At 47.3% G+C, this 26,505-nt stretch overlaps 1 protein-coding gene across 12 annotated transcripts in view; it reads left to right on the top strand.

Moving 5' to 3' along the window:
• The window catches only part of LOC117463686 (adhesion G protein-coupled receptor L3-like), a 236,490-nt gene that overhangs the window by 155,699 nt on the left and 54,286 nt on the right, over positions 1 to 26,505 (top strand). For all 12 annotated transcript variants that reach the window (XM_071206493.1, XM_071206494.1, XM_071206497.1 and 9 more), the window contains exons 7-8: positions 7,216 to 7,572; positions 11,448 to 11,551. In XM_071206493.1, the coding sequence (XP_071062594.1) occupies positions 7,216 to 7,572; positions 11,448 to 11,551 (461 nt within the window). The remainder of the gene's footprint in view (positions 1 to 7,215; positions 7,573 to 11,447; positions 11,552 to 26,505) is intronic.

The raw sequence follows: 26,505 nt of genomic DNA on the forward strand, positions 1-26,505 counted from the left end.
TTTATTGATTAATAATCCAAAAACGACTGCAAAGAGGTAGTATTCAGTCATGTGTCTTCATCCTGGCCTACCGTTTTGTTGTTGATATCTTCAAACTAAAACCAGAAATGCTCCCCACACTGAATACTGTCTGTGAGGTCACTCCCCTCGGAGTGAAGCGATGTTTTGTTCACCTCGCCGGAGCTTTTCTGTGTCTTCCTCCCTTTGCAGAACTGGCAAAGCCAAACAAAATGTCCTTAGCCGCTTTCACACCGCAGGACTTGCGGTACTTTAGTGCCGGCACTAAAGTACCACTAAAGTACCACGGCACTAAATCCGTCAGGGGGCTAGTGCCAATCGCATTCACACCGCAGTACTTTCCCTGAGGCACGATTACGCTGACGTCACTTCGTCTTCTTCTTCTCTGGGTTTACTGGCAGGCCGCAAAACCACTTCACGGCGAGTACAACAAAAAAACGAGAGAAGAAGAACTACACGGGGGGGGGGAGGGGGTATAAAGCCCACCCGCTGTATGAGGCGTTTGTTTACTTTCAGACCTCAGACATGATGGAGTTCAATGAGCTTGTTGTCTTTGTGCTCATGTTATACAGCTTTGTAACTGGGTTAGTGCAGCCAACTAGGGATTTGACCCACTCGTCGGATGCTGTAAGTGCAATGCTGGTTCGGAATCGAAGGCGTACCATAACGAGTATTTCAACCGCAAAGGCTGCCACTCGCTCGTCCTGCAGGGTGTTGTCTCCGAGGCGATAGTGCCTGCAGACCGTGGCTGCTGTCTGCCGCTGCTGCTGCTTCTTTTTCTTTTTTTGTGCTCATCTCATGGAAAATATATACAAGTTTGCTCAAGGACACTTTCTTCCTTTCCACTCCCGGTCTCTATCTCTTGTGCGTGTCTTTGCAGCCATATTTAACATGCGGGGTGCTGACAAATAATTCAACAGTGGGCTCAACGGGATCATCTGGGAGTATTGAATTAAATTCCAGACATGGTTCCTTCTGACTTTGAATTACCCTCATGCTGGAAAGCAGATTTATTTAAGCCTTATTTCCTTTTACTGTCATATAACCCAGCGTTGAAGAAGGCGATATGATAACTACTGAATTCATCTCATTGTAAGATGGATATTTGTCTCAGAGAAACATTTAAGAGAAGAAACAGCATATTATGTATCTTTCAAAACAAACGTTAATCTTCAGGAATATTGTGCTCTCTCATCTTTCAAATGTCACACAGTCTCATTTTGAATGTCCTCAGCTAATGCATGCTGCAATGCTTTAAATATAAACTCTGGAGTTGTATTTATTCTTTCCTTAAGTCTGCATTTCTCACAGCTAAACTCTCAGCAGAGTCCTGACCACTACAATACCACCGTATCCTAACAGTCCGTCTGCACACCTTTTCAGCAGCTAGTTTATCTGCGCCTGTGCACGCTGACCCTTCCTGACCTCAATATGAGCGCTCAACTCATAGCATCAGATTTCCATGAGCTCCTCTAATGGATTTCAATTAGACTTAAATTGATGCCTCTACCTTTGTGTAACACCATGAATAATGAAATAAATATTCTGCTGTCCTTGAAGATATTTCTCCCTTCTGTTTTCATGATGCTGCATATTGAAGATGTCTGACGGCGGTTATGGGATGTAAATGGTGATGTGTCTGAGGCGGAGGACATGCTAAATAGCTATTTGAGCATGCATGTGATTTTTGTAAATGCCTGTTGTTGTGTGATAGTGTCAGTTTGTGTTGGATGATGTTTGAGCATGTGATTGTGCTTTTCTGCAGCTTATTCATATACTTGCATCCACTCACACACATGCAAAAGCTTATTTATAACGTTTTACACCTAAAATGTAACGTCAGTTCCTGGGAAATGTAGCAGCAAAAGTATTTACTTTCATTTAACTTGCATTTACTGTAACTCATAGCAGCTACAATATCATATAGATACACACATACCATTTGGAAGACATTTAATGAAGACAATATTAGTGAGTAAAATTCAGACTTTGACTAATAATATTTGTTTCCTGTTATTTAATTTGTCTTGATATTCAAAGTGAGCGTGTGACTTCGCTTTTGTGCAGCTTAATCATGCACTTGCATCTCTACTTACACTCATGCAAAAGCTTACATATTTTCTAATATTTTTCCACATGCAATTTAGCTGCAATTTCTTTTGTCAGTCGGTTGCTATTAAAGGGGACCTATCATGCTAAATGCACTCGTGTACGTCTTTTATACATGAATATGTGTCCCCGGTGTGTCAGGGAACTCACCAAGTGTCAGAAATACCTCTATACCCAAATCTCAAAAAAAAAGGGGCTGTAATGGATCTGATACAGATTTTAATTATTTTCTACGTCACAAAAAGAGTGCTCCACTTAGTGGTCAATTCTCCACCTATCAGGGGAATGAGAGGTTGGGCCACGGCCGGCCATTGTTGCTCGACAGCGCTGGAGACGCTGTAGTACATATGCCAGGCCTGTAAGTGGCGCTGTAGTCTGCCACAAAAAGCAGCGAAGAAGACTTCCCGCGCATGGTTGCCATGGTTGCCCTTCTGTTTGTTCTCCACTGTGGCTCTTTTTCTCCCTCCCCGAGGCAAGCGTTTTCGCCTCCTGCTTTAAAACAAATGAATAATGACTATATCATATGTGAGGGATAATGTGCAGCGACCGGTCATTATGGGGAAAAGAACACCGACAGGCCGATCAGGAGCCCGTCGCTGCACATTATCCCGCTTATTACATGGCCACATTCTCAACAAAGTAACGATATGACTCCCAATATTAATTGAAATGCTTTTATGGATTTAAAAAATAGTTGTATGTGTTGATTTAAATTGACATGCATCCACTATGACAAGTAGTCCGTTGTTACTGTTTGAACTAACGTAGCAACGGCAGGAACTGCTTCTATAGTGTTTTTGAGGAGCTTTTTGATTACAGATTTGAAAACATCGTTGCTTGCTTTAAAAGTAGCACAATTCATGATGTCAAACCTTGGGAAGTATCTAGATATCCCTGCCCTAATGCCAAAGTAACTGGCAACTGGATATGTGTCGCCGTTTGATGTCTATGTCTGGACCGCTGCGTAAAAAGGAGGGTTTCTGCCCGTTACTTCTCTTCTTACTTCTATAAGAATAAAACACGGAGGACGGAGATCTCTTTTTCTCCCCCTCTCCTGACAGCCTAGCAGCTGATCTCAAAGCACGCTCCCCTCTCCTGCAGGGGGGTGTGGTCAGCTGCAGCTCACAGAATCAGCCCCCTGCAAAAACAGCGCTGGAAAGAGCAAATAGAACGAAATGAGGCATGGCTAAAATGCAGGATCTGTTTGGTATTTTGAAAAAAACCTATATTTATATACTTTATATAGGTATGGCCCTACAATATATTGTTCAAATATAGCATGAGATGTCCCCTTTAAATAAGGCTCCTAACGTTGAACTCACATTTAATTCAATGAGGTTGTTGTTCTTGTTCCAGCTTACTGATGGAGTTCCTCCACAGGAGTGCTGTGGATACCTGTGGACCTTTAAAACACAACACACTCTTTAGTTAGAGAAAACAAATACTCCATCAGCCTGAGACTGCTGCAGCAGCACCTTTAATCAGCGCTGCTGTCTCTGAATGCTGTTCAGCTGAAAGCATTCACTGCAGATATGTCCCGGTGTGTGTCACAGCCTGGAGGCCACTAATTTATGCCGTTCTATTCCACTGCTCCCTGATCCACCGTACAGAGAAAATTGTGGATTTCAGCGGTGACGTGTGTTATCTCTATGATGTCCATTACACCTGCCAACCCAGAATGGACCCTCATTACATTTTGTTTTGCTCCCCTTTCATACAGAGATTGGGAACATTTGTCACTTCTGTCATTTTGATTGTATCTCTGCATTAAGTGGAGCCCCACCTCCCTCCCGCCTTCACCAAATTGTATTTCTGCAAAGACCCTGGTTATGTCTGTGTGAGAAAGTGCTCTCTCATGAGGACTTGTTCAAAGGGTCTCCATTCTTCTAAACCACACACTGTAACCAGAAAGTCACTGGGAGAACAGAGACCTTTGTTACTGCCGGGGCAACATTTTGTGTGCACAGTTGGGGAGTCGTTCTTCAGATTGTTTGTGTTCATGAGCTTGAAGTCTTATTGTTGAAACCATATGGATGCTACAGAAAGCATATGATGTATTTTATTAATCAAACCGCTTAAACAACATGCTGATAACTCTTAAGAGTTCCTGTGAATTTTACATCATGAAGATTGAAACATATTTCTGAAAACAGCATGTAAATGAGTAGCAGAGCGATGCTACTGAATAAAGATAGAATACATGAGATATACAATATTGATATCGAATTTGGAGTGTGTTTTGTAACAGCAGCATGTGAAGAAAGCATTGTACATTAATAAACATAAACATAAAATATGGGCATATTACCAATAGAACGATATACTATATCTAAAGAGTATAATTATGCAATATCACTGCAACTTGGCCATTAAACCAAAAATACACATTGCACTTGTTTGTGTGCTTGTGTTTTAGTGCATCTAAAAGCTAATGTTTTAGCATGGTTTTTGATGTTCTTAATTTGTATCTTTATGGTTTATTATTGCATTTATTGTAAGTTGCTTTGGATACAAGTATACAAATATATCATATCAAATCAAGTTTTATTTATATAGCACATTTATAAACGATTTTTGGTCGAGCCAAAGTGCTGTACATATAATCAAAATAGCCTACAGTAGAGACACTTTACAGCAAATACAACAGCACAGATTGTTCAGAATATCAGTATGAGAAAAATGACACCCTCTGTCCTTAGACCCTCTGTCCTTAGACCCTCTGTCCTTAGACCCTCCCATCGTACAAGGAAACACTTCCAGAGAAAACCCACAGGGAAAACATGGGCGAAACCTCAGGGAGAGCAACAGAGGAGGGATCCCTCTCCCAGGACGGACAGACGTAGAATAGATGCCGTGTGTAAATTGAAGCGATAATACATTTTACAGCATATAGACCGAATGTTAGGAAATGCATGTGTCTGTAAAAAGAAGATGAATCCACGAGGATGTCAGCTACAATCCTGTGGAAGCCTTCAGGGAAGCAGTATGACGAGACCCAAGTAAGAGGTGAAGAAACACAATGCCAGAAATTGAAATGAAAAGGCACCATCATGATACCCCTTAGAATAGGGTGGACAATTATGAAGACCCACATTATGAAGAGGGGACATGGGATAGTAGTGAAGAGGGAGAACAGTGAAGAGGCCCAACGTATCCAATGTACTAGCACTCTCCAAAGAGACAGAAAGTCAAAGTATACGCCGAGAGGCACAACGTGACTAGGTAAATGCACTCTCCCGTATAAATTAGTTCAAGGGAAAGGGGGTGAAAAACTAAACTAATCAAAAGAAGGAAGTAGAGAGGCCTAAATGCCCTCTCCTAGATTCAGTTAAAGGAAAGAACTGGGGAACAAACAAGTACAGGAGGAAAGGCCCAACGAGTAAACATCAACACACTCTCCTAGAATAGTTCAAGGTAAACGGGGTAGGAAGAATATAGTAAGAAACAGAGCTGAAAAGGCGTCCAAGAACGCTTCCCCTCTAGTCCAGGGTGAAAATGTAGAATAAGAAACAGAGATAAAGAGCACAACAACCTATCTCTTCGTCAGATGCACTCCCCCGCCTGGATAAGCGACTCTGTGCCCCATCCCCCTCTACCGGACCTTAGATCCGCAGAGGGAGAGGGGAGGGACCAACCCCAAGAGGGGGTTTAGGGTTTTAAAAGAAAACCCAGCAGAGATCCAAAAATGGATGAAGAAGTAATTACAAAACGGTTTATAAAACCAAGAAGTTATTCCTCATATTTCTAAAAAGTTCTAATCTAATTCAGGGTTATACCAACTCAGCTCCAAGCAACCAGACGCAGCAACCAGTCAGTCCAGTCAGAACCTTCTCTAAGGTCTCCCCGCCCCCAACCTACTAATCATAAAAAACTGAAACCCCATAAAACCCCAATAATATTAATAACATTTAATAATATTAAAAATAGTATCAATTCTGAGGATAACTAAATAAATAAATAATTAAACAAAAGCCAGAGAGAAAAAGTGAGTTTTAAGTGTTGATTTAAAAACCCCCAGGGTCTGGGCCGACCTCACATGAGGGCAAAGTATTCCAGAGCCTAGGGCCAGCCGCTGCGAAAGCTCGATGCCCTCGGGTTTTAAGCCTGGTCTTAGGCACGATCAACAACAGCTGATCAGCCGACCTTAAGGCTCTGCCTGGGGTTTAGCGATGGAGGAGTTTGGCTATATAGGCAGGAGCCAGCCCATTTAGGGCTTTGAAAACAAATAAAAGGAGTTTAAAATCTATTCTGAACCGAACTGGAAGCCAGTGCAATGAAGCCAGAATTGGGGTGATATGGTCACGCTTTTATCTCATATACAAATGTATACAAAGGTCACAGATATGTCATACTGTAGGCTTTAAGAGTCTAAGATCAGTTACTGTCCTTTTAGTTACACAACCAAATGCACTATTAACATTGATAATTCTCTTGGCAGAAAATATGGTCGCCATCCTTAAATCCAAAATGTGTTGTGGAAACACTGTGCATCAACCTTGAGAAAACCGGAGCTTCATCTCTTAAAAAGCAGAGAATCAGGACATCCTTTAGTATAACAACCTTGGCTGCTTTCTACGTTGTAAGATATATGATGAAGAAGGACCTCTGACCCTGTGTGGTGTAACCAACTCCACACAATCATAAAAAACCTGTTGCTAAATTAATTTTGTGGAACCTATTTTTACAATCAGTGCTGCAGGAGCACAGTGTGTGTGTGTGTGTGTGTGTGTGTGTGTGTGTGTGTGTGTGTGTGTGTGTGTGTGTGTGTGTGTGTGTGTGTGTGTGTGTGTGTGTGTGTGTGTGTGTGTGTGTGTGTGTGTGTGTGTGTGTGTGTGTGTGTGTGTGTGTGTGTGTGTGTGTTGTGTGTGTGTGTGTGTGTGTGTGTGTGTGTGTGTGTGTGTGTGTGTGTGTGTGTGTGTGTGTGTGTGGATGTGTGTGGATGTACTGTATCACTGTGTTATTTACCTGTGGGGGTCCAAACTCGACACCATGCACGCCTATGCAAAGTCACGCCTGCCAGCTCCAATTGATCCTGTTTAAACTCTTCCCTTAAAATGACAACTCTGCATTTGTTCCTCATTTTCCCAGAATCCTCCTCTTCTGTGGTGGTTTACATGGACACCACCACCATGATGACGAGCTCCACCCCTCGAATGACCACCTCTACCAGGACCACATCCAGGACCACCACCGCCAAGAAGCCTTCCTCCACCACCCCCGCAACGCTGGTCCTGTGGCCCCGCACCACCTCCACAGCGTCGCCCCGAGTGCACACGCTGGTGGGGGGTCTGCTCCCTGAGGAGGAGCACAGCAGGGGGCCACCTTCCTCCAAGCTCCCCAACATCAGGGTGGAGTACTGCAACCCCCTGGTGATGATGGACGTCTCCTGGCCCAGAACCAAGCAGGGCACGGGGGTCAAGATGCCCTGCCCCCCAGGAACATTAGGTAATGTGGATTATCATCATTTTTGATATTTTATATATACATAAACCTGGTAAAGACAAGATGGAAAAAGAGGTTTTGTTAACAAATACATTAACCAGGGAAATAAGAAAAAGGTAAACAAAGAAAATGTGGTTAGATTTTTAAAAACAAGTCAGACATATAGGCTTTATTCATTTTAAATACCTAAGCCTACATGTAGTTCTTATTTATTTGAAACAACTTGGATTTGATGAGGATTATTATACTGTGCATTCAAAACTAATTTAGTTCATTTCATTGTATTGATTTATGTCGGAACTGTGTGATCCAAATGGATTGACATTGTAGATGCAAGTAGTTACACCTGTATCTGTCGTTGAAGAGCTGTCACTGTTTTCCCGAAACTAAGGAATTGCTTTCGCCAAAACCACAAACATTTGTTTTTATTATCATGTGTCATTCGTTTGTATTTGGGCCACTCGACAGTTTGTGGATCAATAGAGTATGAAATATAATGTTCAGAAGAGCATTCCTAACAGCAACATTCAGTTCAACCTGAACCCAGAAGCTCAAACCCTGCTGTGTTTGAAGATGAAAACTGCTGCTGAATTATAGATGTTGTTTCTTTAGAGGATGTCGATACTCTCCTTAGCAGACGGTCTGCAGGCTCTTCAGGCCAGTATCCTTTGTCTACAAAAATCTGTCATATATGGAGCGCCATCATTTATTACTTCACGATTACAACTTTAATTTTCAAGATATCTCTATCTTTTCATTGGGACAGCTGTCTCCCACATTTCCTGACATTTGTTAGCCAAAAATGTCACTTCCTTATACAGTAGTACTACTACTGCTGTTTATTGACACCTAATCTATATTAAAATGTCTAATAGATCTATTTCAGAAACTTGTGCATATCATTATCTTCTTGAATCAAAACATTATTAGGATCTGTAAAGCTCTACCATGTATTTCTTAACTCATTATATTGCTTTTCCAAAATTAAATTAGCTGTTTTTAATTTAATTTTAAACTCTACATTTTGGACGACATGTTGCTCGCCGCTGTGTGTTTCTTTGTGTTTACACTCCCTGCAGCTCCTCGCATCGCTTCCTGTCCTCACTCTCCATTCCTGACTCACTCATGCTAGGCTAAAGATAGCTAAGCATTGCATCTGTATGGAAGCTACAGTAGCACACCTCAGACATATTTTCCCGTGTATCCTTTGTGTCGGGCGAGTTGAAAGGGCTTTGTTTGCCAGGCCTCTGCTTTGTCTTAATGTCACAAAGAAAGGGAAGTGTGCATTAAGATCAAATCAATGGTGGCTCCTTTACATGGAAAAGCTTTACCTCTAAGTGCTGATTCAAGCAGCTCATATTTTAATGAGACTTTTTTTGAGTAAAGATGCTACAATTGACAATGGTTGATGATTGAGAAATTAAGTTTAAATTGAACTAAAATATAACCTGGAAACAAAGTAAAACAAAAAGAAGAGGTGATGCAAATCCTATTTATTTATATGTTATCTTCTGCAATTTCTCCTTATTCAGATGTGTATTATAGATTTGGGAGTGACTTTATAGGGTTGAATTATGTCTCGAAGCCTGAAAAGCATCAATCTTTACACACACACACGGGCGTACGTAGAGGCTTCATTAATGGGCGACACCCGCGCCCGTCGAGACCTCACTAACAGCCGTCGTATGGAAAGATAAGAGGAACACCCCCTCCCCTTTCCTCGGTTCACTCTTCAAAGCCGCTGCTCTTCAGACGAGCAGAGACACGACTCTGAGCTTCCTCCGACGCTCTTTGAAAGTTCCTCGAGCTCCTTTTCCCGTCTTACCTTCACTTCTCCGCTCGCTGTCACTCTGTCTTCTCATCCTGCCTCTCAATATAGGAGGAAATGCACTGTCCCTTATCTTATAAACCCATCAAACATAAGGCTGTCCTAGGTGGACTGGGGAAGGAAATGATGTGTCAATCAAAATGTATATCTGCTAATGCCGCCCGTCTCACCCGCCAGCAGAGCCAGCAAGGGCGATTTAATGACAGCGTGTAACTGGTGAGGCTCGCTCTGAAAATAGAGACGCAGGTTATTTGAGGTACAGGAAAGATCAGGTCAAAGACACGCTCTGTTTGCAAATACAGAAACAATGCAGAAGAGTGTATATTGCACATAGGCAAGGCAAGTTTATTTATATAGCACATTTCAACACAAGGCAATTCAAAGTGCTTTACAAAAAATGAAAGACATTAAGCATTAAAAAAGAAAAGCTAATAAAATAAACATTAAAAGAAAAAATACATGGATAAAAGTTACAGTGCAGTTTAAGATATGAATAGTTCAATTAAAAGCAGCGGCAAAAAGAAAAGTCTTTAGTCTGGATTTAAAAGTAGTCAGAGTTGCAGCGGACCTGCAGGTTTCTGGGAGTTTGTTCCAGATGTTTGGAGCATAATAACTGAACGCTGCTTCTCCATGTTTAGTTCTGACTCTGGGGACAGAAAGCTGACCAGTCCCTGAAGACCTGAGAGATCTGGATGGTTCATCATTTAGTCAGAATGTATTTTGGGCCTAAACCATTCAGTGCTTTATAAACCAGCAGCAGTATTTTGAAATCTATTCTTTGACACACAGGAAGCCAGTGTAAAGACTTCAGAACAGGAGTGATGTGATCCACTTTCTTAGTGTTAGTGAGGACTCGAGCAGCGGCGTTCTGAATCAGCTGCAGCTTCCTAATATATTTTTTAGTGATACCTGTGAAGACACCATTGCAGTAGTCCAGTCTACTGAAGATAAAAGCATGGACAAGTTTTTCCAAATCCTTCTGTCCTCCATAGAAGGGTTGTTGCACAATATTGCAATAGTCTGTCATCGTTGTTTTGTTACAATACATATTTTATCTATTGTCATGATTGAAAGTGCTGGAATATAGTGAAATGCGTTATTTAAAGTACTGTTTCAGTAAAATGTGTGTTTGCAGACCATGTACGCGCACTGAAACCTATCAAACACACTACAGGGAAAGAAAAACATAATAAGGTCTCTTAGTGAAAAATCTGACTACACCTTCAACTGTGATTTATAAGGCTGAATTGATGGTTACATCGTTGAATTGTTCTATATCTGGAGCTGTTTTAGTACAAAAGTGTGGAAAAGAGTCAACATTGTAAGAGTGACACTCCCTAAATCTCAATACTTTCTGCAGATACCATTTCCCCAGCCTGCTTAATTGACCTTTCCCGATGAATTCAGCTTCGCCACACTTAATTGGCGCCCATGTTGCTGTATTTTCTATGCAGGAGTTGAAGTGTCACACACAGACACCGTGTGATTTTTAATGACTGCATACAGACCCCGTCTGGGCGAACTCCGCTGGCCTCGAGTGGAGCAAACTTCATTTCAGTCACTGCAAGATAAAACCGTCCAATTACATTCTGCTGCATCGTTTAATTTAATCACTTTTAATCAATTGTCTTTCTTTGGGATGTCGCAGTTTTATTTCAAAAATAAGAAAAAGTACTTTTGTTGGTCCGCCTGAGAGCATTGTGTAGTTCATCACTCTGTAATGGGAAAAGTAAGAGAAATGAGAAAATGTGGGTAAGACGAGAGGTCTTCCAGAAACACACACACACAAAACACACATAATCAGAAACCCTTTCCTCGTCCTACAGTGGGGACATTTAAAGTGTTACAGCAAAGGAAAAGTGCAGATAAAAAAATAAATGAAGAGGCAAACTTGCGTTAATAAAATGAAATGCATAAGTATTCATCCATATACAAAATGGTTGCCGCATAGTTTTAGAGTTATGAGCACACACGTTACAGAACACAGTGTCCGACAGATGGGTTTGTCCCTTCTCATATAATAAATGTAATTTCATTGTTCTGTCTCCAGGCGTGGCCTCCTACATGTGCGTGAGTCCAGAGGGATACTGGGACCCCCAGGGGCCCGACTTCAGCAACTGCACCTCCACCTGGGTCAACCTCATCAGCCAGAAGGTAAACAGCTGCAACATAGAATTAGTCAGAAACAGTGAAACGACGAGATGTGGTTTGATTAGGAGGTGAATCTTTGCCTATGTTTTAAAATAAATGTATTTAAGAGTCAGGGATGCACAGATACTGATATTGGGTCCATACTGACTCAATAGCTGTTCAAATTCTTTGAACAGGACACATTATGCTAATCTACTGTGGCATTTTTCCAAGCTTTATTGTTCAAAAGATTCTTTATTTTCCCAGTCTGCTCTGATTGGTTAGCTTGCCGGCTGTTGTGATTGTTCAACCGCTTACATGTTACTATGTTCCGGATGTAAACAAAGGAGTTCAATGGAGGCTTTTCAGGCAGGGAGGGAGTGTGTGGGAGAGAAACTGAGGTTACCTACTGTAACCCAGCTTCTATGAGTAAATGGCTTCGCCCTCTAAGGCTATCGCTATTGGGTTAAGGGCGAAGCATGATGTAGTCTGCGCCCCACTGGGTCCGCCCGGCACTAGAAGCACAGACACACCTGCTCAATAACACCCCCTGCCTGTTGTGCCATGCGTAATGGCGCATCACCGTCCCTGGAACATAGCAAAACATGCCTATCTTCCCGACGGGGTGAAGGCTGGGAACAATACATACCGGCCGCTGCGCTGTGAGAAAGTAGATACGAAGTTCCCACCTTGTCCAGCGATCATAGAGGGGGAACAGCTCTCTGTGTGTCAGACAGGTAGGAGAGCGCCCAGCTGGATCCCTGACGTCACTCACTCTGATCAGACACTCCGTACAAAGTGTGTCAGAGGAAAAAGGAACATCCCTCTAATACGAGGGAAAAAGGGCCGCCCTCCGCGTGCCGAGAGGCAGGAGAGAGGCGCACCGCTGGCTCCCTGACGTCACTCACTCCGACAGGACACCCAGTACAGGGTGTGTCAGAGAGGAAAGGGAGACATCCCTCAAATACAAATAAATAAATGAACAGGGGGAAGACCAAGATGCAGCCCTGCAAATATCTTCCACTGACATTCCTCCGTGCAAAGCCGTGGAGGAGGAAATTCCTCTGGTGGAGTGCGCATTGATGTTCTCCGGGGGCTCCACCCCAGAGGAGACATATGCGTGCGACACAGCTTCACACAGCCAGTGTGACAGCCGTTGTGCAGACAGAGGCTGCCCGATCGAGCGCTCTCTATAATGCACAAACAGGCACTGAGAACGGCGCCAGGCCGCCGTGCGCACCACATAGCAGGACAGCGCGCGCACAGGACAGAGGAGATGAGACGTGGCTTCTTCCTCCGACCTGTGAGGAGGGGGAAAGAAGCCAGCCAGGGTGATCACTCTTGACCTAAAAGAGTTGTGATGACCTTAGGCATGAAGCCGGGTTCGGGCGTAAAACAGCTGAACTGCCATCTCCTTGGATCCGGAGACATGACGGAGCCACAGAGAGAGCAGACAAATCACTCACCCTTTTCTCTGATAGAGCCAAAAGCAGTACTACTTTGGCTGAATACAGTTTAAAGGAATGGTCCACTCATTAGATAATTAATCAAAACTTCAGTATTTAGTGAAACGTTATGTTTAAACCATACCCTGAAGAAATCAGCGATATTCCCCGGTAAATAATGATTTTATAGCTCTTTTTTATCAAGACCTGTATATTCCGTCTGGCCGCCGCCATGTTTGCCATTTTCAGTAGTCACGTGATGGTCGTGACGTCATCCATGCGTTCACTTTGTCAACACACGGAAACATGGTGGAGTATTTCAGTTCGGACTCGTCAGCAGAGGAACAAGTTTTGACCAATGTGAAGAGATTGGATGGGGGAATTCAGCTATACATATCAGTATGACAATACGACACCCACTGTCCTTAGACCCTCACATCGTACAAGGAAAAACTTCCGAAGAAAACCCACAGTTTAAAGGGAACATGGGAGAAACCTCAGGGAGAGCAACAGAGGAGGGATCCCTCTCCCAGGACGGACAGACGTGCAATAGATGCCGTGTGTAAATTGAAAAGATAATACATTTGCAACATAGGTAGTCCAAATGTTTGGAAATGCATGGCCGAACTGGTGTCCTGGTCGGTGATGACACCAGAAAGACCGATGGTACTGCATCTCCATTGAGTAATGGTTGTTCCATAAATCCCATGTTATGTTTTATCATACTCTCAGAGTAGTCGTCCGGAAATTTGAAATGTTCGCTGCATACATGAGCCTGTGAATCTTTCGGTTCGGGCCGGCCACATTTCGCTAGCCACTGCCTCCGAATGTACTTCTTACGCTTACATTTTGGCAACAGATGGAACCGAGCATTCCGTGGATTGTTCCTATCAGAATTGTGGCAATATTTCGCGATACAGTGAGGCATATTTGAAGAGAGAAACTACAGTAAATAACATGGAGATCAACGTGTCTTCGAAAACCAAACGCATGGTTTACGTCACGTCCGGAAAATGGCGGCACCCACAGTATTGATGTTATTTCGGTATATAATCAGTTTAAAATCACTGATAATGTCATCGGATTAAAAAAAAAAAAAAGAAGCCTGGCAGAGACGGGTCTGTTTTATCGGATGATAATTATTTAAAAATGAGTGTCATGAGCATACCATTCCTTTAAGGGGAACCTGATCAGGTTCAAATGGGGCTTTGCTTCAGTGCGCGTAACACCAAAGCCAAATCCCACTGAGGCGCCAGTGTGCGGTCTGAGTCTCAATACTCCTCGCATACAACGGCTGCTGCGTTCTGCGAGCCCCTCGGTTCAATTCGCCGGGAATATACATTGCTCTGATGGAGAGCAACGTGTGTGTGCGCGACCAGAACAGCAGCCGCCTGGCTGATCGTAGGTTACTCCTCCCTGGCGATTGAGGTAGGCTGCTTCCATAGCCGTGGCCTGTTGTCTGTGCAAATCAACACATGTTTGATTGTACAGCAATGAGGCGATTCCCCCGTTCTTTTCCGAGATTTAGAAAAATAGCGGGAGTAAAAACCGCGCAAGACCCTGTTCCTGGGATGACAGGAGTGTTTCTTGTATCCCATGGAACTGCTGACTTCTCTGTGATGTGCCATAATGGTCGTCATGGTGACGAGCCACGCCATCGCCGCCGCTGCCCGTGAGGCAAAAGGGCTGCGAGGGAGCACACACTGCATTTCACTCCGTCTCTCATCATGAGGCGCGTACAGTACACGCCCAGAGGATGAGAGGTGTGTGTATGTTGTCCACACGAGGCGTTATAACGGTGCTCGTGGATTTATTATGACCGTGTGTAGGAGGCATATCTGGGACAGAGGAATGCCGCGAGCTCTGCAGTTTATAAACCAATAGGTTAAAACAGCAGGCTTCTGCAGCGAATGAACCACCTCTGGAGTGTCCCCCTGTTGGGAGAGACCCCGGGGATCACCACGTGACCAGCTGACGCCAATGCAGAGCAGCTGCGTCACGGAGAGGGCTGTGTGGGTTGTGACATGCCGGAGGAGAGCTGTCAGTTTCTCCACTCGCTGCCGCGAGAGCCGCACTCTGCTGCTGGCTGAGTTTAATTCCACTCCAGATAAACATTTGTCTGAGAGGGAAGAGGACAGCTCTTCTTCCAATTTCTTATGAAACCCAGGCTTTGACAGATGCGATACGAGATGTACCGTCTGTAAAGCGACTTCCTCCCTGGAGCGAGCCAGCAAATAGCAGGTCGTCCAGAGGAAACCACACTCTCATCCCTCCTCTGTGTAGTGGCTCCAGCCTTCTCTACACACAAATGGGAGGAGCCAGGAAATATCCGAACGGCAGACGATTGTCTGGTCTGATATTCCCTGAAATGAGAAAACGCAGGAATTTCCTGTGTTTCGGGATGAGGGATACGTGGGAAGTATGCATCCTTCAGGTGGAAGTGAACCAGTCGTCCTGGTGAACACATTCCAGCACCTGTTTGATCGTCAGCATGTGGAATACTGACAGATCGAGGATGTCTCATTGCCCCAGTCTTTTTCGGGATTAGAAAAATAACGGGAGTGAAAACACCTGATTTTCCTCCCTTTGAGGAACCCTGGGGGGGGGGGGGGGGGAGGAGAGGCGAACTGCAGGACGTATCCTCTGCTCATCCATCTGTCCATCAGACCCACGCGCTGCCACTCTGAGAAAACCTCTGAGAGCGGGCGCACGTGCTCGAGATGTGTTTTTGGTCGTCATGGTGATGAGCCATGCCAGAGCCGCTGCCCGTGAGGCAACCCAAGGTGAGCTTGGACCGAAAGGGCTGCGCGGGGGCCTCCACACGCTGCGTCTCACTCCGACTCATCATGAGGCGCGTACACGCTCAGGGTATGGATGGAGGTGTGTGCAGTGCTGCCCACATGAAGCGTTATAACGGCGCTCATGGGTTTATTAAGGCTGTGTGTACGAGGCGTATCTCGGACCGAGGAATGCTGCGAGCTCTGCAGGTTATTAACAGGGGTTAAAACCGGCAGGCGTCTGCAGCGAGCCCTGCTGTCTACTTAATCAACAGATTAGTGGCAGCCGGCTTACTTGGCGAGCTCTGCAGTTTATTAACCGATAGATTAAAACCAGCAGAATTCTGCAGCGAGCCCTGACGCCGTGGCGCTGCGGGCGCTGCCGCTGGGGCCACTCAGCCTGGAATACTGCTCCTTCCTCCGTTCTGGATTCTCTGTGATGTGCCGTAATGGTCGTCATGGTGACGAGCCACGCCATTGCCCTCGCCGCCACTGCCCTTGAGGCGAAAGAGCTGCGAGGAAGCCTCCACACGCTGCGTTTCACTCCTGCTGTCATCATGAGGCGTGTACACGCTCAGGGGATGAGTGGAGGTGTGTGCAGTGCTGTCCACATGAGGCGTGAAAACGGCGCTCATGGGCTTATTGGGACCGTGTGTAGATGGCGTATCTCGGACAGAGGAATGCCGCGAGGTCTGTGGTTTAATAACCGAAAAGTCATAACCACCAGGCCTCTGTAGCGAACCCTGCTGCCTACTAATCAACAGATTGGAGGCAGCAGACGTAGTTACCGCGCTCTGCAGCTTATTAATCGATAGATTACAATGCGCAGGCTTTTGTAACGAACCCTGCTGGCTATTAACCGATAGGTCATAGGCAGCTGGTTCACCCAGAGTGGGGGATATGTGAAACACATTTGAAACTGATGACTCAGACAACATGTTGGGAAATAAGCTTCTTTTATTTTCCTCACACTCCCTCCCAAACCGTCAAGGCCGGCTCTGTTTCCTCGGCGGCTCTCGTGGAGCAGACGACGAACGGGAGTACCTCACTCCCTTTTGACCCCCCCTCTCTGCTGGTGGGGGGGCTGAGGCGCAGGACGGTGCCCCTGCCGCCGCCGACGGACGAGTCTGACGCCTCGGCTGCGGTTGCTGTGAGCGTCTCTCTGCCTGTCACTATGGCCTGGTTGGCCGCTGCTGTTGTCGCTGGTGCCGCTGAGGCTTCACCGCAGGCTGGAGCCAGCCGACGTGCTGGCGGATATCATCCGCCTGCTCTGCTGCCGCTTTCATGGACTCGACCATGGCTAGAAACTGGGCTCCGAACAGCCCGTCCGGGCTGATCGGAGCGTCCAGCAAGACCTTCCTGGCTGGCTCTGTAACAGCCGCCTGTTGCAGCCAGAGGTGGCGCTGGATCTGCGTCATCCATGCTGCGATCCTCGCCTGGGAGACAGCCACGGCTGCGCACATCGTGAGTGCCATGCTGGCCGCCTTGCCGATCTCCTCCGCCTCCTCTGGTGCCACAGTGGTGGACCGCTCCACCAGCGTAACCACCGAGTTGGCCAGCAACGCAATGTTGTTTGCCGCCGCTGACGCCTGAAACGCACATTGGTGCGCCCGGTCAGCCTGGCGGGCGACATACTGGTCCTTGGGGAGGCCAACATAGGGCGCCGTCCGGCGATCAAGTTGGCCTAAGAACGCCGTCAAGCTCGGCTCCAGAGCGGGGGTGGTTGGAAAACCCTCCTCTGTGAATCCCTCCACCTTAGTGAAGGGAACAAAGGTGGCCACCGGAACGAGCCATGGAGGGAGACGGGTAGGAGTCGTCCGACTCCTGCCCCGCACTCGGCTCCATAGACAGGCCGTCGTCCCTGTTCTGGACGGGCCAATCGTCCTCCTCAGCCACAGCAGCTAGAGCGTCCGCTCTTCGCTTCCTGGCGGCTAACGGGAGACGGGCACAATGCGAACAAGCGACCTGCTGGCTGAGAGCCGCGTCCTCGTGCTCTGGCCCCAGGCAGGATTCGCATATAAGTCGTAGCTCATGATGTACCCCGTCTTACATGAGGGGCAATCACGGACACTGTTGTTGCTCATGACTTGACTTTTTCTGTGCTTCAGTACTGTGCTGGTTGCTGAAGAAAAGAGGGAGCAGATTGCCGGGCCCCCTTCCTATTTATACCGGAAGGAGGCCCGAGGGTGGGGCCCACCTAGCGGGTGGGCGTGGACTACAAGTGTTTCAGTGCTGCAAGGGGGCGCAGAGGGATAACCCAATAGCGATAGTCTTAGAGGGCGAAGCCATATACGAAATAGAACTTTGGGATTGTAGCTAGGGATGCACGATATTGGTTTTTTGAAACCGATACCGATAACTTCCTGCTTCTCAAGACCGATACCGATAACCGATAATAATATAATATATATATATATATTAAATGTACCTGTAGTTTTTGCACACCTGGTGGTAAAAAAAAGACTAGTAGTGAGCAAAGGACATGAGCATTACTACTGTGAACAAAACAAAGCCAAGAACAGTTTTGACTCTTCAAAGTGACCATATTTATTTTCCCAAATAAAGTTCTTGCCTTTTCCAAAAGCCTCGTCGATAGGTAAAAGCCCCGGTGCCTTTGCAGCTGGCTTTGGATTTGCCGCTAGTTTAGCAGCGCAGGCGTCTTCGTACGCTGTTAACACACCATCGTAGCCATGGCGATGTTTCAGGTGACTGATCAGGTTGGAAGTATTATAGCTCGTTGCCTTCTTCCCTCCTCGTGGAACTTCTGCATTGCATGTGTTAATACAAATAGCAAGCGAACTATCTAACTCTGAAACTTTGAAATAGTCCCATACTACCGACGACATGTTTGTTTACTGTCCTGGCTTCACGGCCGCACACCATTTACGTCACAGCCAGGCATGAGTTAGGGAGCGCTGGATTTGTGAAAAACTCCCCTCTTCCTAAACCACTAATACCACAGTACTGGCAAAACGGGAGGAGCCGAGTGAAAAACAAGCGCCCCTCATCCCAATCCACCCACACCGCAGTATGTTATTCTTTTTTTTTACCCAAAAAATATAGTGTATATTATCGGGGCTATTAATACTTTTATCAGGTTTATCGGGATGACGTCATAATTCCTAATATCGGACCGATAATTATCGTGCACAACTAATTGTAGCCTTTGCAGACCATTTACATGCATACAAACCTATAGAACACACTCGAGGGAAGGGAACAATTATGATTGGTGCATCCCTTTTCTAAGTAAGATGTTGCACAGTTCACAATTCAAAAGAAGAGGTGTATATATAAAACATTACTCGTACAGGTTCTTAGTTATGTGTGGTCTGTTCTTGACAAGTCAATTCATGTTGAGGATTAGCCGGAGATTTCTCCTAAAAGAAAGATCTCCTCCTGCCTCTGCAGCAGGTTATTATGCTGATCCCCATTTAAAGCTTCCTGTTTAAATCTGTAATACAATCGAATCAGGAGAGGAGAAGTGTAGCTGCAAGTGGGGATCAGGGTTCCAGATTATGAATGGCAAGCAATGTTGAACATGTTCTCCTTTAAACCCATAGCGCAGGCCCCTGAGGCGTGCATGTTATAACGCCTCTGATGTATTCACCGGCACCGAGCTCGGCCTATTAAACTAACGGCAGTGTGCAGAAATGGATGCAGAACAAAATGGAGAGGAGAGGGATAATCAGGTGTATTTCTGAGCAGTAAAGCTCCTCTGAGGCTGATGTTGCACATACTCGACATCTGAGAAAAAGGTGACAAGAAATGCATGCACTTAAAGAGAAGTGTCATTAATGTTCTTCTTCTGCTGGCCGCTGTGGAACACTTTAATTAAGACCATCGTGTCAGAGATGCCCATCTGCCACTTCGTTCTTTTATATTTCCTGTACATTAATCTGCTCATTACCAGATGCTTCCAATGACATAACGAGTGAGGACAATATGGAGGATAAAAGCAATGTGTGGTGGCGTTTTAATCCTTGTCTACATGTTAATAGCCACCTCTCTGTCGGGTGGGTTTTGACGCGCCTCTCTTTGTTTCCAAAGCGGAGATCGTGTTTGAATTATATGAGCTTTATTGATTGGTCCAGACGGCGTATAAACAGGAGGACACATTTCTTCGCTTCATACTTAATACAAGTCTCCAAAAGAACAAAAAGAACACGGTCAAAATACTTTTCCGTTTCCCGTCTCATCAACCCCAGCTGTGTCCCATCAACCTACAGTAGTACCATATATAGGCATATAGCCATGCACGTGATACTGACGCACATATAACAAATAATAAGTGAGCCTTAAATTAATACATTTTAAACCATAGTGTGACTCACAAAAATACCTGATTAATTAAGAGTTCAATGTACTTTATTATTATTATTATTATTATTATTATTATTATTATTATTATTAAGCCTAACATTCAGACAATAATAACTAAATGAAAATGGCTCTAACACAATGATATTAGACAACAAGAAACACTGTCCATCCCCTCATTAAGAGGACAACATCTCCCAGAGGCACGTTCCCCTGTACAAACCTCTGTGAAGAAGACTAATAAAGAGCATAATTGGCTTCATAAACTCACAGGCGACGATAGCAAGTGATGCCGAAGTAAATCTGTTGTACTTAGTGCCACTGCGGTTTTAAAGCTTAACTTCCTGCATCAAGTCTATCAGTGAAACATCCTTGAAGTTAAACGACTTTTGATAAAAACAACTTGAAAGGAGTTCCTGGAATGATTCAAGATGAATGCGAAGTTACATTATGCTCTTCTCAAGATGGAGACCCAATAGTAGATGTCGTTGTGTTTTAGGTGTAGCATGGAAACGTTTGATATGCTGCTGTACACCTCGTCACGTTATTAGGTAGAGCAGGCCTACAGGGCTACAGGTAGCCCTGTAGGTAGGCTCTCATTTGAAAACCGGGATAAATAAGTGTGAAAACTTGTGTCAGGGTTTGTGGTGAGCCTCATGCGCAAACAGATGCCTCCACAGCTCACAGTTTTTAGATATAAGAGCGTTACGAACACTCATGTGGCAATTTAGTTTCTACTCTAATAATAGCTAGATTTGTTATAGTAACACTAATTTACGACTTGAGGTATTAGCCATTTTACAATTCAGCAGAAAATCACTTTTTCTTATTAATATTAATACATTACACACATGTATATACTTTAATTTACAACTTATATATTGTAGTCCAAGGTTTACATTTTAACCATTGACTTATCATGTTTATATCAATATTTGTATTCAATGTCTTTCATTGGTCATGTAAGTTTAACTTTAATGTTTATAAAAATATCTTGTTTTTTTTAATATACATTATTTAACTTGTTCATTTTTATATAAATGTTTTTATTATTTTAAATATATAGATAATAATAGATTATTTATTTAATTAATTGTATCCAGATAAAGCTTCATGTACAGGAGCAGCATGTATTGTACAGAAACCCACATCCTATTGTTGGTTGCTAAGATATTAGCTTTGGGTTATTGTTTTTGTATACATGCAGGGTAATTGTTTCTGCATTGTCAGTGAAAAATAGTGTAAAACAGAAGAGTGTGAGTGAGTTAGAAATTAAGCAGTAAAGGTCTCCAAAATAGAAATAAAGCCTTTAAAACACGGAAGGGAAATACTTATCATAATATGTTTCTGTTTTCAACAAATCCCAAGACACAAAAATCACATCTCTTCCAAACAAAAGAAAAATGAATATTGTAGAGGATGTGTCCTCTGTGTACAACTTGCACACTGCAGCTCTCCATTAGCTTCATAAAGGTGTTAGGCTATCTGGGGAAATCCCCTCATTGGTTGATTTTATAATTGCTTCCAGATACAATATTGGCCCTCAGCTGAGCCGTCTCGCCACAATAACTGTGTGCAGCAAAGCAGCAGTTAGGGAACACATATAGGCTAACTGTCACGGATGAGTGAAGGAAGCAGGACCCAAATGCAGATAACCTTTGAGAAACCCTTTATTTCAAGGATAAACGATAAATGCAGAACAGAACAGAACACTCTCCGGTGAACTCCGTCACCAACAAACAATGACCCAACACTGAACACAGACAGAGACAAGACTAAATACAAGAAGGGGTAATCATGACAACGAGAAACAGCCGGGCAGGGGAGGAGAAACACAAGGACAACAGGTGAACACAATCGGGTAATCAGGGAGGGAAACAGACAGAAAGCAGACAGGCAGGAAACGGGGGTGAACACTTAACACAATAAGACAGGAAACCCAAAGACAAGAAAAACACCAACACAGACAAAACTACAAACGTGACCTAACATGTGAATTGTGACAGAACCCCCCCCTCAAGGGACGGATTCCAGACGTCCCTAAAAAAAAACAACAAAAAAGTCCAAAACCCCAAGCAGGGTGGGCGGAGGGGGTCCGGAGGACGGGTCTTGGGCTGACAGCCCAGGAACACAGCGGAGGACCAGGAAGGGGTCTCGGGCGGACGGCCCGGGGGGCAAGGTACAGTCCAAAAAGGGGATTCGGGCGGACTGCCCGGGGGGCAAGGTACCGTCCAAAAAGGGGATTCGGGCGGACTGCCCGGGGACAAGGCAGAGAACCAGGAAGGGGTCTCGGGCGGACGACCCGGGGTCAAAACAGAGTCCAAGGTGGGGACCATGGAGGACCGAAGGCAGCGGCAGGAAGAGTCAGGGGGCCGGGCCCGAGGGCGAAGACCGCGGCTCTCAGGGGGCCGGGCACGAGGGCGAAGACCGCGGCTCTCAGGGGGCCGGGCTCGAGGGCGAAGACCGCGGCTCTCAGGGGGCCGGGCTCGAGGGCGAAGACCGCGGCTCTCAGGGGGCCGGGCTCGAGCCGGTGTCGACCGGACAGGATCAGGAGGCCGGGCAGGAAAGCGCTGATGGGCCAGTTCCGGAGATCGGGCAGGACCAGGTGTCGGCCGGACAGAAACCGGAGCCGGTCGGACAGGCTTCGGCAGGATCCCCCACGGAAAAGGACCAGGAGTTGGCAGGAACCCCGGCGAGACCGGTGATGGACATGGGGCTGGCAGGGCCCCCGGTAGCACCTCCAACGGCACGGGATATAGGGCTGGCAGGACCCCCGGCAGAAGAGTCTTCTGCGGGACCTCCAACGGGACAGGAGAAAAGGTTGGCAGGACCCCCGGCAGGGGAATAGACGGCGGGACCTCCAACGACCCAGGACACAGGGTTGGCAGGACCCCCGGCAGGGGAGTAGACGGCGGGACCTCCAACGGCACAGGACACAGGGTTGGCAGGACCCCCGGCAGGGGAGCAGACGGCGGGACCTCCAACGGCACAGGACACAGAGCTGGCAGGACCCCCGGCAGGGGAGCAGACGGCGGGACCTCCAACGGGACAGGAGAAAGGGTTGGCAGGACCCCCGGCAGAAGAGTATTCTGCGGGACCTCCAACGGGACAGGAGAAAGGGTTGGCAGGACCCCCGGCAGGGGAGTAGACGGCGGGACCTCCAACGACACAGGACACAGGATTGGCAGGACCCCCGGCAGGGGAGCAGACGGCGGGACCCCCAACGGCACAGGACACAGGGTTGGCAGGACCCCCGGCAGGGGAGTAGACGGCGGGACCTCCAACGGCAAAGGACACAGAGCTGGCAGGACCCCCGGCAGGGGAGCAGACGGCGGGACCTCCAACGACACAGGACACAGGGTTGGCAGGACCCCCGGCAGGAGAGTATTCTGCGGGACCTCCAACGGGACAGGAGAAAGGGTTGGCAGGACCCCCGGCAGGGGAGTAGACGGCGGGACCTCCAACGACACATGCGTAGGGGCTTGAATAGGGAATGGAGAGGGAACTCGAGCGGAGACTTGAGAGGGGACTCGAGAGGAGACTGGAGAGGGGACTCCAGAGGGGACTAGAGAAGGGAACACGAGAGGGGATTTGAGAGGGGAACTAGAGAGGGGACTCGAGGAGGGACCAGAGGAGGGAACTCGAGAGGGAACTCGAGAGGGGACTCGAGGGGGAACTGGAGAGGGGACTCGAGATGGAAACAGAGAGGGAACTCGAGAAGGGACTACAGAGGGGACTAGAGGAGTAACTAGGGAAGGGAACTCGAGAGGGGAACTAGAGAGGGGACTCGAGGAGGGACTAGAGGAGGGACTAAAGGAGGGACTAAAGGAGGGAACTCGAGGGGGAACTTGAGATGGAAACAGAGAGGGGACTCGAACAGAGAATAAAGAGGGGACTAGAGGAGAGACTAGAGGAGTAACTAGAGAAGGGAACTCGAGAGGGAACTCGAGAGGGGACTCGAGGAGGGACTAGAAGAGGGACTAAAGGAGGGAATTCGAGAGGGAACTGGAGATGGAAACAGAGAAGGGACTAGAGGAGAGACTAGAGGAGGGACTAGAGGAGGGAGCTCGAGAGGGGACTCGAGGAGGGACTAGAGGAGGGCCTAAATGAGGGAATTCGAGAGGGAACTGGAGATGGAAACAGAGAGGGGACTCGAGAAGGGACTACAGAGGGGACTAGAGGAGAGACTAGAGGAGGGACTAGAGGAGTAACTAGAGAAGGGAACTCGAGAGGGGAACTAGAGAGGGGACTCGAGGAGGGACTAGAGGAGGGCCTAAAGGAGGGACTAAAGGAGGGAACTCGAGAGGGGACTCGAGGGGGAACTTGAGATGGAAACAGAGAGGGGACTCGAACAGAGACTAAAGAGGGGACTAGAGGAGAGACTAGAGGAGCAACCAGAGAAGGGAACTCGAGAGGGGACTCGAGAGGGAAACCAAAAAGGGGACTCGAGGAGGAACCAGAGGAGGGAACCCGAGATGGGACTGTGGCAGCTGGGATCGGGACCATGGCTGCTGGGGCCAGAACTGGGGCTGAAACCATGGCTGCAGGGACCGGAATTGAAGCCAGAATCATGGCTGTTGAAGCCAGAATCCTGTCTATAAGATCCAGCTCTGAAGTCGGAAACATGACTGGATAGGGCGCTCTTGGAGCCGGGACCATGGCCGCTGGGGCCGGCCCTGGAGCTGGAAACATGGCTGTGTGATACAGTTCTGGAGCCTGGATAATGACTGTGTGGGGCGGTCTTGGAGCCGAAAACATGGCTGCGGGAGCCTGTACTGGGGCTGGAACCATGGCTGCTGGGGCCTGTACTGGGACTGGAACCATGGCTGCTGGGGCCCGTACTGGGACTGGGACCATGGCTGCTGGGGCCCGTACTGGGACTGGAACCATGGCTGCTGGGGCCCGTACTGGGACTGGAACCATGGCTGCTGGGGCCCGTACTGGGACTGGAACCATGGCTGCTGGGGCCCGTACTCCTTGTCTGGCCTTGCGACGACTCCTCTTAGCAGCCGCCTGAATACTCCGTGGGCCTCCATAAGCCTGACGACTTCCAGCACATGACTCCAGAACAGGAGCAGGAACTGGGACAGAAGCATGGGTTGACCCCAGACGGACCACTCCGAGACGTCTGTAGTCAGCAGGCTGGAAATCACACCTCCAGAGGAAGTCCAACATCCAGTCAGGTAAGAATTCCACCAAGTCGGGCTTCTCCATCGCCAACCGGTGATGCCTCTACCAGGGCGGCCTCCTTCAGCCGAACACTGGACGCTTCCTTCCACCAATCGTGGCAACATTCCAAAGGAAAAGAGAAATGTTGCAGCTCCACCTCAAAAGGATCGTCTGCTGGGTCCATTTCGGGTTGGGTCATTCTGTCACGGATGAGTGAAGGAAGCAGGACCCAAATGCAGATAACCTTTGAGAAACCCTTTATTTCAAGGATAAACGATAAATGCAGAACAGAACAGAACACTCTCCGGTGAACTCCGTCACCAACAAACAATGACCCAACACTGAACACAGACAGAGACAAGACTAAATACAAGAAGGGGTAATCATGACAACGAGAAACAGCCGGGCAGGGGAGGAGAAACACAAGGACAACAGGTGAACACAATCGGGTAATCAGGGAGGGAAACAGACAGAAAGCAGACAGGCAGGAAACGGGGGTGAACACTTAACACAATAAGACAGGAAACCCAAAGACAAGAAAAACACCAACACAGACAAAACTACAAACGTGACCTAACATGTGAATTGTGACAGAACCCCCCCCTCAAGGGACGGATTCCAGACGTCCCTAAAAAAAACAACAAAAAGTCCAAAACCCCAAGCAGGGTGGGCGGAGGGGGTCCGGAGGACGGGTCTTGGGCTGACAGCCCAGGAACACAGCGGAGGACCAGGAAGGGGTCTCGGGCGGACGGCCCGGGGGGCAAGGTACAGTCCAAAAAGGGGATTCGGGCGGACTGCCCGGGGGGCAAGGTACAGTCCAAAAAGGGGATTCGGGCGGACTGCCCGGGGACAAGGCAGAGAACCAGGAAGGGGTCTCGGGCGGACGACCCGGGGTCAAAACAGAGTCCAAGGTGGGGACCATGGAGGACCGAAGGCAGCGGCAGGAAGAGTCAGGGGGCCGGGCCCGAGGGCGAAGACCGCAGCTCTCAGGGGGCCGGGCACGAGGGCGAAGACCGCGGCTCTCAGGGGGCCGGGCTCGAGGGCGAAGACCGCGGCTCTCAGGGGGCCGGGCTCGAGGGCGAAGACCGCGGCTCTCAGGGGGCCGGGCTCGAGCCGGTGTCGACCGGACAGGATCAGGAGGCCGGGCAGGAAAGCGCTGATGGGCCAGTTCCGGAGATCGGGCAGGACCAGGTGTCGGCCGGACAGAAACCGGAGCCGGTCGGACAGGCTTCGGCAGGATCCCCCACGGAAAAGGACCAGGAGTTGG

The sequence above is a fragment of the Pseudochaenichthys georgianus genome, chromosome 18, assembly GCF_902827115.2.
Source record: "Pseudochaenichthys georgianus chromosome 18, fPseGeo1.2, whole genome shotgun sequence".
NCBI classification, from domain to species: Eukaryota; Metazoa; Chordata; class Actinopteri; order Perciformes; family Channichthyidae; genus Pseudochaenichthys; species Pseudochaenichthys georgianus.